The 14,458-nt window shown below is 42.5% G+C and overlaps 1 protein-coding gene across 2 annotated transcripts; it reads right to left on the bottom strand.

Moving 5' to 3' along the window:
- Positions 1-2,157: 2,157 nt before the first annotated feature.
- On the bottom strand, positions 2,158-14,114 carry egfl7 (EGF-like-domain, multiple 7). Of its 2 annotated transcripts, none has more exons than XM_083984220.1 (9): positions 13,900-14,114; positions 10,101-10,456; positions 8,822-8,947; positions 7,681-7,811; positions 6,785-6,880; positions 6,438-6,641; positions 3,568-3,644; positions 3,189-3,351; positions 2,158-2,627 (listed from the first exon to the last, which is right to left on the bottom strand). In XM_083984220.1, the coding sequence occupies exons 2-9, from the start codon at positions 10,187-10,189 to the stop codon at positions 2,608-2,610; spliced, it is 906 nt and encodes a 301-aa protein (XP_083840346.1). In that variant the 5' UTR covers positions 10,190-10,456; positions 13,900-14,114; the 3' UTR covers positions 2,158-2,607. The 2 variants fall into 2 exon arrangements, with proteins under 2 accessions (XP_083840346.1, XP_083840347.1); XM_083984221.1 differs by having other exon boundaries at positions 8,822-8,944.
- Positions 14,115-14,458: the final 344 nt, after the last annotated feature.

Here is a 14,458-nt window from a genome sequence, read left to right as displayed (position 1 = left end):
AAAAAAAAAACAATAAAAAAAAAACCAAGGACTTCAAGTTTTTCTCAGATTTTCACCAAAGCTATTAAAGTGTAATTGGTGGTTGTAGCTTTAGATGGATACAAGAACCAGAGCTGACGTCCTGCAGAGCCTCGTATGTGTGTGGTCCCCTGATGTTACACTATGTGTGTGTGAGTGTGTGTGTGTACATATGCACACATGGCATAGACACCCCATTATAGTATCGGGTTTAACATTGATGATGTAGTGTTCTTGATTTCACCTATTCTTCTTGGGTAGACGTGAATGCCTTTGCAAAAGAATAAATAAAAATAAATTCTTTTCTTTTTTTTTTCTTTTCCTAAGTATTTTTTTTTTCTTTTGGGTTTTCCACTGTCGCTTCTGTTAAATTCAGTGATGGACAGTAAATTTGCTCAAGAACAATATTGCACACATGCATTTTCGTTTCTTACTACGTCGACTCGTACTAAAATACTTTTTACTGCACATTCAGTTTTATTTTTATAGCACCAGTTTATAAGGCACGTTACCTCAAGACTTCAGTTTATTACAGTGAGAAACCAGAGAGGATTACATTTAACTTTAATAGTGTAAAAAAAAAAAAAAAAAACGATTTGGTTTATTGTTATAAACAGGAAATAGATAAATGGATAAATAAACATAAAATGCCTTGTACGGTGGCCCTGAGAGCTCAATGCTCTGCAACTTAAAGCACGTCGTACACTGCAAAAACTCACAAGCAAACTGTGCATATTAACAATCCTTTGATATTGATAAATTAATGTGCCCCAGCTCGGTGCGTCACTTTATTGTGTCCCCAGAGAAACAGTTGTGGTGTTGCGAGTCTTTGCAAACACATGTGTTGTCAAACAATGAAGTTGTTTTGCTATAAATTAGTAGCACATTTGTGCAGTGAAATGAGCCTTCAAGGCCACCGTTATTATTGACTCATAAAAGTCTCAATATTCTTGATAGAAGTGAGATAAGAACAAAGTGATAAAACGTATTTGTTTACATTTTAAAGGAGAATTCCGGTCATTTTCTAAGTAATGCTCTACAGCTCTACGTCCCCGAGTGCGACCATAGGAAGAGACCTGAGAAAAATATGTGCAGCCCAGACCTAGCTCTCCTCCTGCTAGCTGCGCAACATTGCAGTTAAACAGTGAAGTAATGGGGGCAGAACTTTAAAACTGTGACTTTTGCCCCTATTATGCTCAAAATATCACTACACATGCTTTGCAACATCCAGCAGTTCCTTACCACACAACACTGACACAACACTTACTAGTCGAATGTCGAACTCGGGACTGTTTCCATATCAATGAAGACTGCTCCTCATCTGTATTCTGGTTCGAATTAACACGCACGACCATCAAATTCAAAATGTTCCTCCATCTCTTCAACATTGGATCCGAACATATTCTCCTTCTTCCACTTTCTGCACCAATGCAGACTAGGCATGCACTCAACAGTCGACTAGTACAGTAGGTCTACCAAGGAAGCTAGCATGAACAGAGCTACGTGACAAAAACACACATGTAGCACTAGTTTATGCACAGTCAGCGTTGTTGTGTTGGGTAAGGCACTGGTGGATGTTGCAAAGCATGTGTAGTGATATTTCGAGCATAATAGAAGCCAAAGTCACGGTTTTAAAGTTCTGCCCCCATTACTACGCTGTTTAACTGCAGTGTAGCGCAGCTAGCAGGAGGAGAGCTAGAGCTGTAGAGCGTTATTTAGAAAATGACCAGAGTTCTCCTTTAATGCATGGAGCTATCTGGAGGTTTAGCTACTGCTATGTAGCCACCGTTAGCATTAACAGCAGCTAACAGTATCAACACACTGCAGTGACTCGGTATCGGGAAAAAGTGACGGGACACTAGACCAACCAGGCTGGGGCTAGCTAGTTAGCATGTGGCATGTGTATGAAAAAGAGACACAGATAAAAGGAAAATAAGAAATAGTATTAGCAAAACTTACAAATAGCTTCTTTAAAAAGCTACTTTTTATACTTAATAGTTAACTAATACCTTCATTTATTATTCTTACATTTCACAGTTGACGCTTTAACATAATATTAAAGGTCTGAATGCTTCACCCTTGACTGATTTGGAGGATGTGTAATAGGGGAGAGGTCAGTGAACACACCACATGTTTCGATTAAAGCTTTTTATTACAAAACGTTACAAAACTAGGTAAAAAATGTATAAAAAATACACAGAAACCGTCTAGTGGAGCTGAGTTATTATAACTACAAAGTAATCATCATCATCATCATAATTTAAATAGATAAATACAGATGTCCAGGTCTGGGGCTCAGACGCAGGACACAGCTGCACTGATTCAAAAACAAAACACAGAAACAAAGTGGCCAGTTTAACCTTTGACCCTCAGGGGGAGGGGGGTGGATTTGGATGTTAAAGGGGTGATGTAATGGTAACACACACACTCAGACACACGTACACACACACACATCCTGATGGGTACTTTTACAAAAAAAAAAAATCAAGCATTTGACAGTGATTGAACACGTAACGAGTACAAAAAATGAACCTGTGGGGTAAATTATCACATGATTTGTTGTGCCGTGAACGCATCGCAGCTCGGTTGTTAATTCTCCTGACAGGAACCTGCAGAGAAAGAGGGGAAAAAGAAAAAAAAAAAAAGTAGAAAGTTGAATTACTTCCTTAATTATTGGTAGAGACTGTGAAATTTAAAAAACGAACCCTGAGAGGAATGGATTTCCAAATTTTCTAAAGTCCCAGAATTCAATAATTGAACGTAACGTAATAAAAAACCAAATGTGATAAAAGAAACCCTCCAGAGTTTTTATAAAACTGTAGGTCAGAGGGATGTCTGTCACGTTTCCCTGGCGACGCTCCTCTAGCGCCCCCATGAGGTCGTCATTTTTTATTTTCTTTTTTTTTTTCCTTTTTTTTTACCTTGTCTAAACACCTGCACAAAGATTAGCTTTAAATTGAATTGCTCTTTTACTTTTGATTTCGCCATTTAACTTATCATATCACCGCCAAGACGGTTATTACATTAGAGACACAAGATTTTATTTTATCGTTATTGGATTTTTAGATTTTATTCGATTATGGGACACCTGAGGGTTTTTAACGTTGGACTTTTTTCAACTAAGCAAATATGGATTTTTAAGTCGTCGCTGGTCTTCGTTGTCAACTCACATGTGCCGAGTCGCTCCTCCAGGAAGCCGATCTGCTCGCTGAGGGAGTCGATGCGGTCGAGCTGCTGGAAGGAGTGGGACAGCAAGGTGGTCTTCTCCGACAGACCCTCGTCCAGAGACGGCGGGAAGAAGCTGCTGAACGGAGTCAGGACCAGCTGCAACTTCTGCACAGGAGGAGGAGGAGGAAGAGGCCGTTAATCACCTCGTAAAACAGAAATAATTGCACTTCATATGATCTTTCCTTTTTTTTTTTTTTTTTTTAACGCTCTGAAACCTCGTAAAGAATATTTCAAAAAGCAGGTCTGGCGTTTCAAAGAAAGCAAGAGTGTGTGTGTGTGTGTGTGTGTGATTTTATGTGCTCATGTGTTTTCTTCCTCTACCTTCTCCAGGAGCTCCACTCTGTTCCTCAGGATCTGAACCTCCTCCGTCACGTTCTCCACCAGCCGGAAGCTCCCACCTGGACGGACACATAAAAAAACAAACAAAACAAAAAGTTGAGAGGTTGTAACTTTATTGATACTTCACCTAAAAACAAAAGATGAATGATAAAAAGACGGTAAAGCAAAGTAAAATAAACATAGACAGAGGAGAACATCAAGCAAAGTTTAAAGAGACCGGATTTTTCAGGTCCAAAATGGCTGCTCATGCAACAAGAGAGACACATTGAGAAGAATATGTTCAATAATAGTTCCTTATAGAGAAGTTAGAAAAGTTTTAACATATTTTCTTGATGCATCTGAAGATTTGAAATGTAACTTTAGTTTTTCATCAGTGCATCATGATGCATACTGTATTTCAAAGGTGAATACTGTATTTCGGTTGCAAAGTGACAAGGCAGGTGAGGAGGTCTCAGTCTGGACCTCCATCCAGGTGTTGGATCATGAAAGAGAGTTATAAATTTGATCGGAGTGATAATTAAACCGAGCTCCTCGCCGCGTCCTTTGTCTGAAAGCTGCATTGTGGGATGTTTTACTTTTATGGACGGACAGACAGAGGACGAGGACGATGCCGGTCTCTAAGATCTGAGGCGAGACTGTGATCCTTGACGGTTTCCTTGGAGACATCCTGTTCCCATCGCTCTCCTCTCCTCTCCTCCTGACGAGTGATTCACGGCCTCGGCAGCCGCTGCACACTGGAAACCAGGAGGAGGAGGAAGAAGAGGAACCGTGGGGGTGCAGGGAGGGAGGGAGGGAGAAAGGCCGAGGGGTGAGGGTGCACTGCAAAAACTCTAAATCTTTCCAAGAATATTTGTCTTATTTCTTGTCAAAATGTCTAATTTCTAGTCAAAACTCATCTCTTTCCACTTAAAATGAGATTCATCGCCTAAAAATTTACTTGTTTTTAGATCATTTTCACTTGTTTCAAACTAAATTTCACTTGAAATAAGTAGAAAAATCTGCCAGTGGAAGGAAGTTTTCTGTGCTTGTAATAAGAAAGAAAAACTTGCTCCATTATCAGATTTTTCTACTTATTTCAAGTGAAAATATGCTTGAAAGAAGTAAAAAATGTATTAAAAACAAGCTAATTTCTATGTGATGAGTCTTATTTTAAGTATAATTTGATTTGTTTTGACCAGAAATGACATTTTGACTAGAAATAAGACAAATATTCTTGGTAAGATTTTGAGTTTTTGCAGCGTGGGTGAGGGTTGGGGATTATTTGGGGTGTGGGAACCAGGAGGGGAAATCGTCTGCCCCCCCTCCTCCTCAAGGGACGAGGAGAGGGGGGGTGGGAGGGGGGAAGTAGGGAAGACCGGGGATGGCAGAGTCGCTCCGCTCTGTGGCTGCTCCTCAGCACCACAGGACGAGAGGCTCAATCTCTCCCAGATGTGGTCGATTACTGATACAGGAATGAGTCGAGAAACGGGGGGAGGAGGAGGGAGGAGGAGGAAGAGGAGGAAGAGGGAGGAAGAGGAGGAAGAGGAGGAGGAGGGGGGAGCTGGCGATGACCCCCAGCAGACAGGGTTGATGGAGCTGGAATGAGAACACAAGTGTTGGCCAAGACGGAGACGAAGACGGAGATGGAGACGTCGTCGTGGGGGGAAGGAGAAAAGGAAAAAAAAAAAAAAAAAAAAAGACAGAAAGAAAGAAAGAAAGAAAGACAAACAGAGAGAGAGACAGAAAAGGAGTCCAACACTCCTCCACTGTAGCTTGGCAACCGTCCGTCTCCTTCATCACCACGTAAACCTGTGTTTACATCTGTGATGATCCCACAGATAAAAAATAAAAAAAATGAAGCGAAGCAGCTTCAAACTCAGACTTCTCCTCTGGCTCCGAGTCGAGGAGCTGAACTCAGTCCCACAAATAACTCACATTACTTTTTTCCTTTTCCATCTTTTCTTTTCTTTTCTTTCTTTCTTCGTGTGTTTTTTTTTTTTTTTTTCTTCTCAGACTCTTTTCGATGACTCAGCTCTTCTCACAGGACGCTCATCAATCCATATCACACACACACACACACACACACACACACACACACATACACACGAGTCACGGGGGTGAAGCTGAGGAGTTTCACTTGTGTGTGTGATTTTTATGTTGTTTTTTTTTCTCTGCTGATAAATCTGAGGCCGTTTGGAGCCGAGCCTGAGAAACCAGGCAGCTGCATATTAATATAGAGATTCTTATTTAATTATATATACTGTATATTTTTTTTCTTACAATATATGTAGCTCCTCCTCCTCCTCATATATATCTTTTTTTTTCAGATTTACAGTGACTTCCCCCAGAGGAGGAAAAATTTGGGAGAAATCAGATTTTGAAGTTTTCATGCATGTTGCAATAAATCTCCTTAAAAAAAAAAAGGAGCGATAAGACCGACACAGATTAGAAACAACCTCAGGTCAACGACCACATCTGTAGATATGGAGAATATTATTATTGTTGTTACTGGTTGCTAGGATACGGGCGGGAACACAGAAGTGAAAGTCCTCACTACAACAAAACTAAACGTCGGACTCAGATGTTTTTGTTTTTTTTTGCTTCTTCACTCATGAGCTGAGTCGTTATTTATCAAAAGTTCGTTTTGGTCCTTGAACACATCACATGACATAACATCTGTCTGTCTGGAGTCGGCACCAGTCGCAGTGCATTATTACTCACGGTACGAGTTGAGAGTGGCATAGCGCGTACCAAAAGTAATAATGGACCGCGAAGCTGGTTAAGTTCTGTCTCTTCTTCTTCATCTTCTTCTTTTTCCTCCTGCAGGACACAGATGTTACAACATGTTACAACATCTGGCACACGACATTTACCTGCATCGTGGTGTTCGCCCACTGGAGCCTGGCTGGGCTGAGGAGGAGGAGGAGGAGGAGGAGGAAGAGGAGGAGGATGAAGGCGATGACAGGAGCGTCCGTCTCCGTCCAGCCTGAACTCGTCTCTGCAGGAGCATCGGTAACTTCCAGCTGTGTTGATGCAGTCGTGGGCGCACGGACGCTGCTCGCTGCACTCGTCCACATCTGGCAGGACAAACGAGAGAAAGAGAGTGAGTATACAGACACAACAGGTGTTCATACAGGTAAATGTGTGTGTGTGTGTGTGTGTGTGTGTGTGTGTGTGTGTGTGTGTGTGTGTGTGTGTGTGTGTGTGTGTGTGTGTTTACCTGTTTGGCACTGGTGGCCCGTCCAGCCCAGTGGACAAGCGCACTGGTTCGGTCTCAAGCAGGTGCCTCCGTTCACACAGGCCTGTCCACACACAGCTGGAGGACGGAGACGGAGACAAAACATTAAACACAAACTACAGGTGATGTCCCTATGTCGCCATTTGCAACAAATTTGATACATGAAAATACTAATATGAGTTTTTTTAGACCTCTACATCCTCACTGTGATTTTTTTTTTCCTGAAAAACCTAATGTATACAATCTGATAAACCACTAGGGTGCAGTTATACTGTATATGCACCAGCAGGAACTTCACTTGGGACATCCAATATGGCCGCTGTCAGTCAGTGACCCAGATGTGTTTTCTCATGGATATTTTTGCCAATTTTGAAAAAGTTAAAAAGGGATACTTCAACATTTTGGCAAATTGGCCCATTGCCATAATCCCTATAGTCTTATTAGTAGGTTTGTTACCTTTAATTGTCGGTGCAAGCTATTTTTTAGAAAGGTGGAGCAAAGCCGCAAGCTGCTCAGAGCTACACTACGAGACAGAGTTGTTTTAGAGGTAAACACAGAGACTGCTTGCTGAAAAACTGTCCCTGAAGGCATCAGCAGTTTTGCATGAATTTACCTCTAAAACAACTCTTGTCTGGTAACGTTGTGTTATTATCTCATAGCGTGGTGAATGTGCAGGTCACAACTTGTCCACCAGAGCGTTTTGAAGTTGTTGGATTGTGTATTTGATGAGTTTGATGAGGGAAACCAAGAAATCCCATGAGTCTCCGTAGCGTAGCTCTGAGCAGCTCGCGGCTCTGCTCCGCCGTTCTAAAAACAGCTTGCACCGACAATTAAAGGTAACAAACCTACTGCCACAGGCCCCTCCTCCATGTTTCTACCTTGGTTACAGTTGTGAGAGTGAAACCTCCTCCACCCCGGGCAGCACTCTGGGTAGAAACGTGACGTCGTCGATGTCGCGGCCGCCGTCCCGGCTCTGGTCACCTGTCGGTACGCCACCGTGTACACCGTCCTGCATCACACAACAACAACAACAACAACAACAGTCAGAGTCAGAGGGTCACAGGTCGTTCACTTCACGCCGCCATCCCCTCGACACGTGTTTGACGACGGAGAATGTGGTGGATGCCATGGCGATGGAAACCACGGGCCGGCGACTTCCAAGTGTGTGTGTCCGATCAGATAAGAGACGGAGATCAGATGCAAAATGTGAGATTCCTCCGCAGCCCGCTGCGCTCGGGCTCTGGTATGTTCAGTTGGCGAGCAGAGATAGATAAACCCAGGCAACGGCTAAAAAAAAAAAAAAGCGAAGATGAAAAACATCCCATAATAATCATAATAATAAATATGATGATAATAATAATTTAATCAAAACCAGAGCAACTACAGCAGGTTTTTTAAAAAGGCCTGCAACTTGTTGAAAAACTGTAGCGATGGAGAGGGAAGAGTTAAAAAAGAAAGAAAGAAAGAAAGAAAATGATTAAAATGGAGGGAATCAGAAAGAGAGGGAGAGAAAAAGGGAGGAAAGGGAGGGAGAGAGGGGGAGTATGAGGGGGGGAGACGTGGTCCAAAATAAACATGACCACAGTCTCTGCAGGCAGCAGTTCATTTCCCGTAGTTACACAAAGTGCTCGATATTTAGATTCCACCCAAATATGTGCCACCATGACCCAGTTCTGTGCAAAATGCATATTTGTGTGTGTGTGTGTGTTTGAGTGCTGGTGTGTGTGTGTGGGAGAAAGTCTAGATCTATTTATGACCCCCCTCCTCCTCCTCCTCCTCCTCCTCCTGCTGAACCCTCTCCGCTCCTAAACATGTCAAGTTGTTGTTTACCCTGTAATTAAATAAACATCTTATCAAGGCTTAATTTGAAAAAAACCTCGTTCTGACTCTGTTATGACTTCACGTAGGCTACAGTAAAACGTTTGAGCTCGGACAAAAATAAATGATAAAAAAGGGGGAAAAAACTAATCAAAGGTGTTTTTTGTGTAATTTTGTTGTGTTTGTGTGTTGTTGGCTCACTTGTATGTGCTGCAGAGTCGATGCCCCTGACACACCGTGATGTAGGGCTTGTGCACCGGCTGGACGTAGGACTCGGTTGCGGTGACAACGTTGTGACGTCGCAGGTCCTGGCCGCACACCCTCCTCCTGCCAGAAACAAAAAAAAAAACCAACAAGAGCAGTGAGATTAAAAGTAGAAAACTGGAGATAAAAGAGAGCTCCTCCTCTCCTTCTATGGTCGTAATTTCTCTTTTTAAATTAAAAAACATGAGCTAGCGATTTAAATTCCCACTTCCTGTTTCGGTTTTCAAATCATTTATATTATCGTATACATATTTTTTAAACTCTATGCAAGTTGTTTTTGAAAAGACGTGAACTCACTCGGTTATTTGCCGTCGAAGAAAGAGAAACGCAGCGACACCAAAAAGTTTCAGCATTTAGGTAAGAATTTCAGAATAAAACCACTTCCTGTTTGCAAAAAAAAAGAGTAATTAGGAGCTTTAATCGCTGCCTGAACCAGAAGCTGAGTTAGTGTTAAACAGCACTGGTTAATGTGGTGCTCTAAGCTCCGCCCACTTGATTCTGAGAGGTTTCTGTTTGTTGGCGTGCAGCCTAATCGTTCCTGACTGACTCATGTAATCACTCCCGAATGTGTCAGAGTTAAGAGTCGACCTTTGACCTTCTGCGACTCGGCTCGACCTTTAGTTTTTTCTCTCTGGGTTTATTTTTGCTCTTCGGTCTTTGCTGAGGTTCTGAGGCGTCGACGGCGTCAGTGTGACGGATCCACACTGCAAAAACTCAAAATCTTACCAAGAATATTTGTCTTGTTTCTAGTCAAAATGTCATTTCTAGTCAAAACAAATCTAATTATACTTAAAATAAGACTCATCACATTAAAAAGTAGCTTGTTTTTAATACAATTTTTACTTTTTTCAAGCCTATTTTCACTTGAAATAAGTTTTAAAAAATCTGATAGTGGAGCAAGTTTTTCTTTCTTATTACAAGCACAGAAAACTTGCTTTCACTGGCAGATTTTTCTACTTATTTCAATTGAAAAATAGTTTGAAACAAGTGAAAACTGTCTAAAAACAAGTTAATCTTTAGGTGATGAGTCTCATTCTAAGTGGAAAGAGATTCGTTTTGACTCAAATTGAGACATTTTGACAAGACATAAGACAAATATTCTAGAAATAAGACGAAAGATTTTGAGTTTTTGCAGTGCACAGCTGACGGACCTCACGTACCAGTAGTGACAGCCCATAATAATAAACACAGGAAAGAGCATTAAGTGAGTGGTTACCCATGGTGGTGGTGGTGAGGGAAGACGTGGGGGTTGCCCATCACATGAAGGATGAAGAGGGAGGAGGAGAGCAGCAGCGTTCGGTACATCGTCTTCCTCGTTCCCACGTTCAGTCGCTCGCTGTGCCAGGAGGAGGGAGGAGGGAGGAGGAGGAGGAGGAGGAGGAGGAGGAGGAGGAGGAGGAGGAGGAGGAGGAGGAGGAGGAGGAGGAAGAGGAGGAAGATGGAGAGGGGGGAGGATGGAGAGGGGGGAGGGCAGGGCAGGAGGGGTCGTGGACGGCGGCCAACGACGTCTCCTCACTCTTCAGTGTGATGGTGGCGGCGTTTTTCTTCCTACAGGAGGACGAGGACGGCTACCTGCAGAGAAACGAAGACATGAGACGTGATGATGATGATGATGATGATGATGATGATGATGATGATGATGATGATGATGATGATGATGATGATGATGATGATGATGATGAAGCAACTTTTTTCAGAGGAGTGAGTTTCGCTCCAGAGGTCAGAGGTCACTTCCTTTTGAAGAGGCCGAGCACACGGAGCTGTCACTGTCAGCTGGCTCGTGTCTCAGAAAATGAGAGAGACGAGCGCTTTAAATAAAGTTTTAACAAAAAAACAAAACCCAACAGAGCTCATTTTAAAAACTTAGGGAGAAACTGTGAAACTGAAACACAAACAGTCGAATTTTAACATCAGGAGCGAGTTCAAGCTGCGAAAAAATGAAAAAAAAACTCAGACTTTCTCCCTTTTTTAATTAAAACATCACTCAGCGGTTAAACTCACACATTTCCTGCTTCACTTCTCAAATCGTTGCTTTACATTAACTTTTTTTTTTTTTTTTTCATTTCTGGTAGATTTAGTGGCGTTTTTTTCCCCCCTCGTAAAAGTCGTAAAACTTGATGTAACATAGACGTAGATGTAGATGTAGATGTAAGCGTGTTGACTCAACAGCTCCAACGTCCTGCAGACTGAAACGTCTTTATGAGCAGCACTAAAGATCCGACCTGCAGTGTAGATGTTTGATTTGTGCGCAGGAGGAGACGACGGACGTGTTGCTAGGCAGATTTATTTTATTTTAATATGTTTTTTTTTGTGGACCTGAACATGGAGCTGGAAAAGCAAAGGCCACATGCATTTTTTTTTAATATATAGTGATACTACTAAGCTACTCACTCGATGCACAGTCATGAGTCATGTTGAACTCTCTCTGACCTGCACCTGAACGCACCATGAGAGAATAAGACAAAGAGCTGATTGGCTCTGATCCCTTCACACCGCGTTAACCACATCATTACACACTGCTCAGGATTAAGACGACGAGGACGGAGGAAAAGGAGGAGGAGGAGGACGTCCCAGCTGCAGCTTGCCTTGGACCAGTTCCTGCTCTCTGATGCTACACAGCCGCTATAGGTGCTTCACTATTCACTATATAACCCCCCCCACGGCCCCCCAGGGAGGGATCAACAGCAGGTTACTGAGCCCAGAGGTGAAGCTGAGTCGTGGGCTGACAAGAGCTCACGTCTCCCCTGATCCTCGGCTGGCTCAGCGCCTGGAGACACGACACGAAACGAAACATCTGAGGCCGAGTTCATTCACAAATCACCACAGAGAGATGGAGAGAGAGAGGGCAACTCTCAGGGGGGTGGGGTAAGGTAGGGTAGGAGGGTGATGGGGGGCTTTAAAGACGACATACATCAAGGTGTGACAGTCTGAGCATCAACACTTTACATTATTGTGAAGTTTATGTGACCTACAGTGACCCTGGCTGCTGGTTTCTGCTTGGTTTTGTTTTTTGTCTGTTAATAAAAAGCATTTAAATAAAGTTTTTAAAACGTATAAACCATCCAGATAGATAGATAGATAGATAGATAGATAGATAGATAGATAGATAGATAGATAGATAGATAGATCACTGCAGATCAATAAAGTTTCTGGTTTTGTATAAAGTACATTTCCACACATGCAACTGAACTAACAGCATTGAGCCGAATTTCAAAATAAAAGCCCTTTAAAAGACTTTACTCTGAAGAACACATCTCACTTTCCAGAGTGTGTGTTTGTCACTACATCTGCAACTGTGTGTGTGCGTGTTTTCTAGCTAAGCTTCCAAAGTGACTCACTGACAGACAGACACACACACACTATTTCGCGCACACACACACTCATGTTTCCTCTCTCCGCCATGAGAGGGCGCTGTTTCTCAGACTTAGATTTAGCGCAACACGCTTCACTCTCACACATAAAAGTTACACACTCACTCACACACACACACACTATTGATTAACACACAAATGGCTGCATGGATTAAAAAAAACACACAGGAAAACCTCGTATCTACTCTGAGCAACAGGCGGAGGATGCTGATTGCTGAAACCACGCGCGCGCGCACGAGCCAACACATTGGAATCCGCGGGCGCATGCACGAGAGCAAATGGCACAGAGTAATGATCACAAACCGTTGCAGATGATCAATGATCAGATCCACTTCACCCCCCCAGAGGGTAAAGATCCGCCACACAAACAACACAAAACACTCCCGGAAGTGGAAAGGAAAAGAGGGGGGGGATAAAAACACACAAATACACACTCATACACACACATTTACACACATGCACACACACAGGTTATTATAATCCCTCCGCGAGGACTTCAACGAGGAGTCCGCTGCTCCGAGCTCGAGACTGTCAGAGAGGAGCGCATGGGGGGTGATGGTGGAAGGACCTCCTCCCTCTCTCCTCCAGCTGGGAGGAGGAGGAGGGGGGGGGGGGGGGTGACGTCACAGCACAGAGTCAGACTACACTTATTTTAGTTTGTTTATGTTTGTTTTTGTTTATATATATAACCCACTCACCCAGACTTCCCAGGCTGCCGTTTAAAGATATTACGCATTAAAGGGGACGTTCACTTTTTTTTTCTTTTTTTTAAATGGAAGTCAATGGGAGTGAAACTTATATCCTATCCTATACTAAACTTGTATTTTTGGCATAAAATGATTTATTTTAAGCGGGAATGTTGTATTGCACTAAAGATTTCACCCCACATAACTTTCTGTAACCATAACCCCATTATGTAAATCTACATATTTCATGCCAATTTAAAAAGTTTTCACTGCTCTTATCGTGCACCTGATGTTGTTTTAGGACAGATTTGAAAAGTTGTGTGTGAACCCACTGGTTGATTAAATTCAACTGTCAGAGGAAACAAAGCTAGACAGGAAGTTACAACAAGAGGAAAAATTGTGATTTTTAAGTCCAAATTTCAAAATAAAATGAATTCCTGAGTGCACAAAACTTAACATCTCTTCAAGTCTACATAGAAATTTGAGCTTTTAAGATTTTCAATCAGTGCCATCCCTCTTCCTTTGATTTTTACACCCAATGCAAATTGGTTACAAATGAGTTTAGTTTGGTTTACTTTACTTTAAGGTCAATATTAAACCAAGAAATTAAGTTTACTTCACTAATGCAGATTGAAACTAAATATAGAATGTATGGGAATCACTATTCCCAAAGAAAAAGCTGTAAAACACACAGTGTGTTTAATAGCATGCATCCAATGATGCATCTACTGTCACACACAAGCCTGAATAGGATTTTTTGTGTGTGCATAGTGCATACACTCTCAATAAATGGATATAAAAGCAACTTTAGCTTCACCTGTACCTGCAGCTTCACTCCTGCACTTCCTGCCTGATTATAATGTTTAAATCTCAGCAGCTATATTTGCTATAACGACATGGAGAAGAAGGGGAAAAAAAGGTTTGAAAACAAAATAAAACACTTTTAGAAAAAACTTACCCTCGCAGTATGGGGTCGTCAGGTGCGTGTGCGCGCGCAGGCCGATGAGCAGGCAGCACGGGCCATGGGCACGAGCCGCCGGCCTGGTGGATCAGAGGACTCTTCCATGGCGGCGTTGCGTTTTCTTTTTAATGAAAACTATTTTAAAACAAAGTCTTGTTATGTGCGTCGGTTTTCAAAAGTGCGGGAGGAGAGAGGTGGTGCTCCCCGTGAGTCGACCGGCGACAAATGAAATGTCTTTGGGCGTTTTTCAGTTGCTTTTTATGCAGAGCTTCCTGTGGAACGCAGGAATTGGACGGACAATCCCAAACCGGACTTCCTGTGAGTGTTTGCCGCTGATAAAACCCCTCTCCTGCACAAACACTCTCCATCCTGCTCAAACCGCTTCACCAATCTGATTTTGAAGCATTTTCTGTCCTCCCTCCTCCTCCTCCTCCTCCACCTCCACATCTTGAAGGAGGTTAGTAATCACAATAGTAAGGTGAATTATGATTTAAAAAATTAAAATTATACTCAGCCTTCCCAAGCCATGAGCCTTGCCTGCAACCTCCCTTCTCAT

The sequence above is a fragment of the Trachurus trachurus genome, assembly GCF_905171665.1.
Source record: "Trachurus trachurus genome assembly, chromosome: 12".
NCBI lineage: Eukaryota > Metazoa > Chordata > Actinopteri > Carangiformes > Carangidae > Trachurus > Trachurus trachurus.
This window is presented reverse-complemented; position numbering and strand designations above follow the sequence as displayed.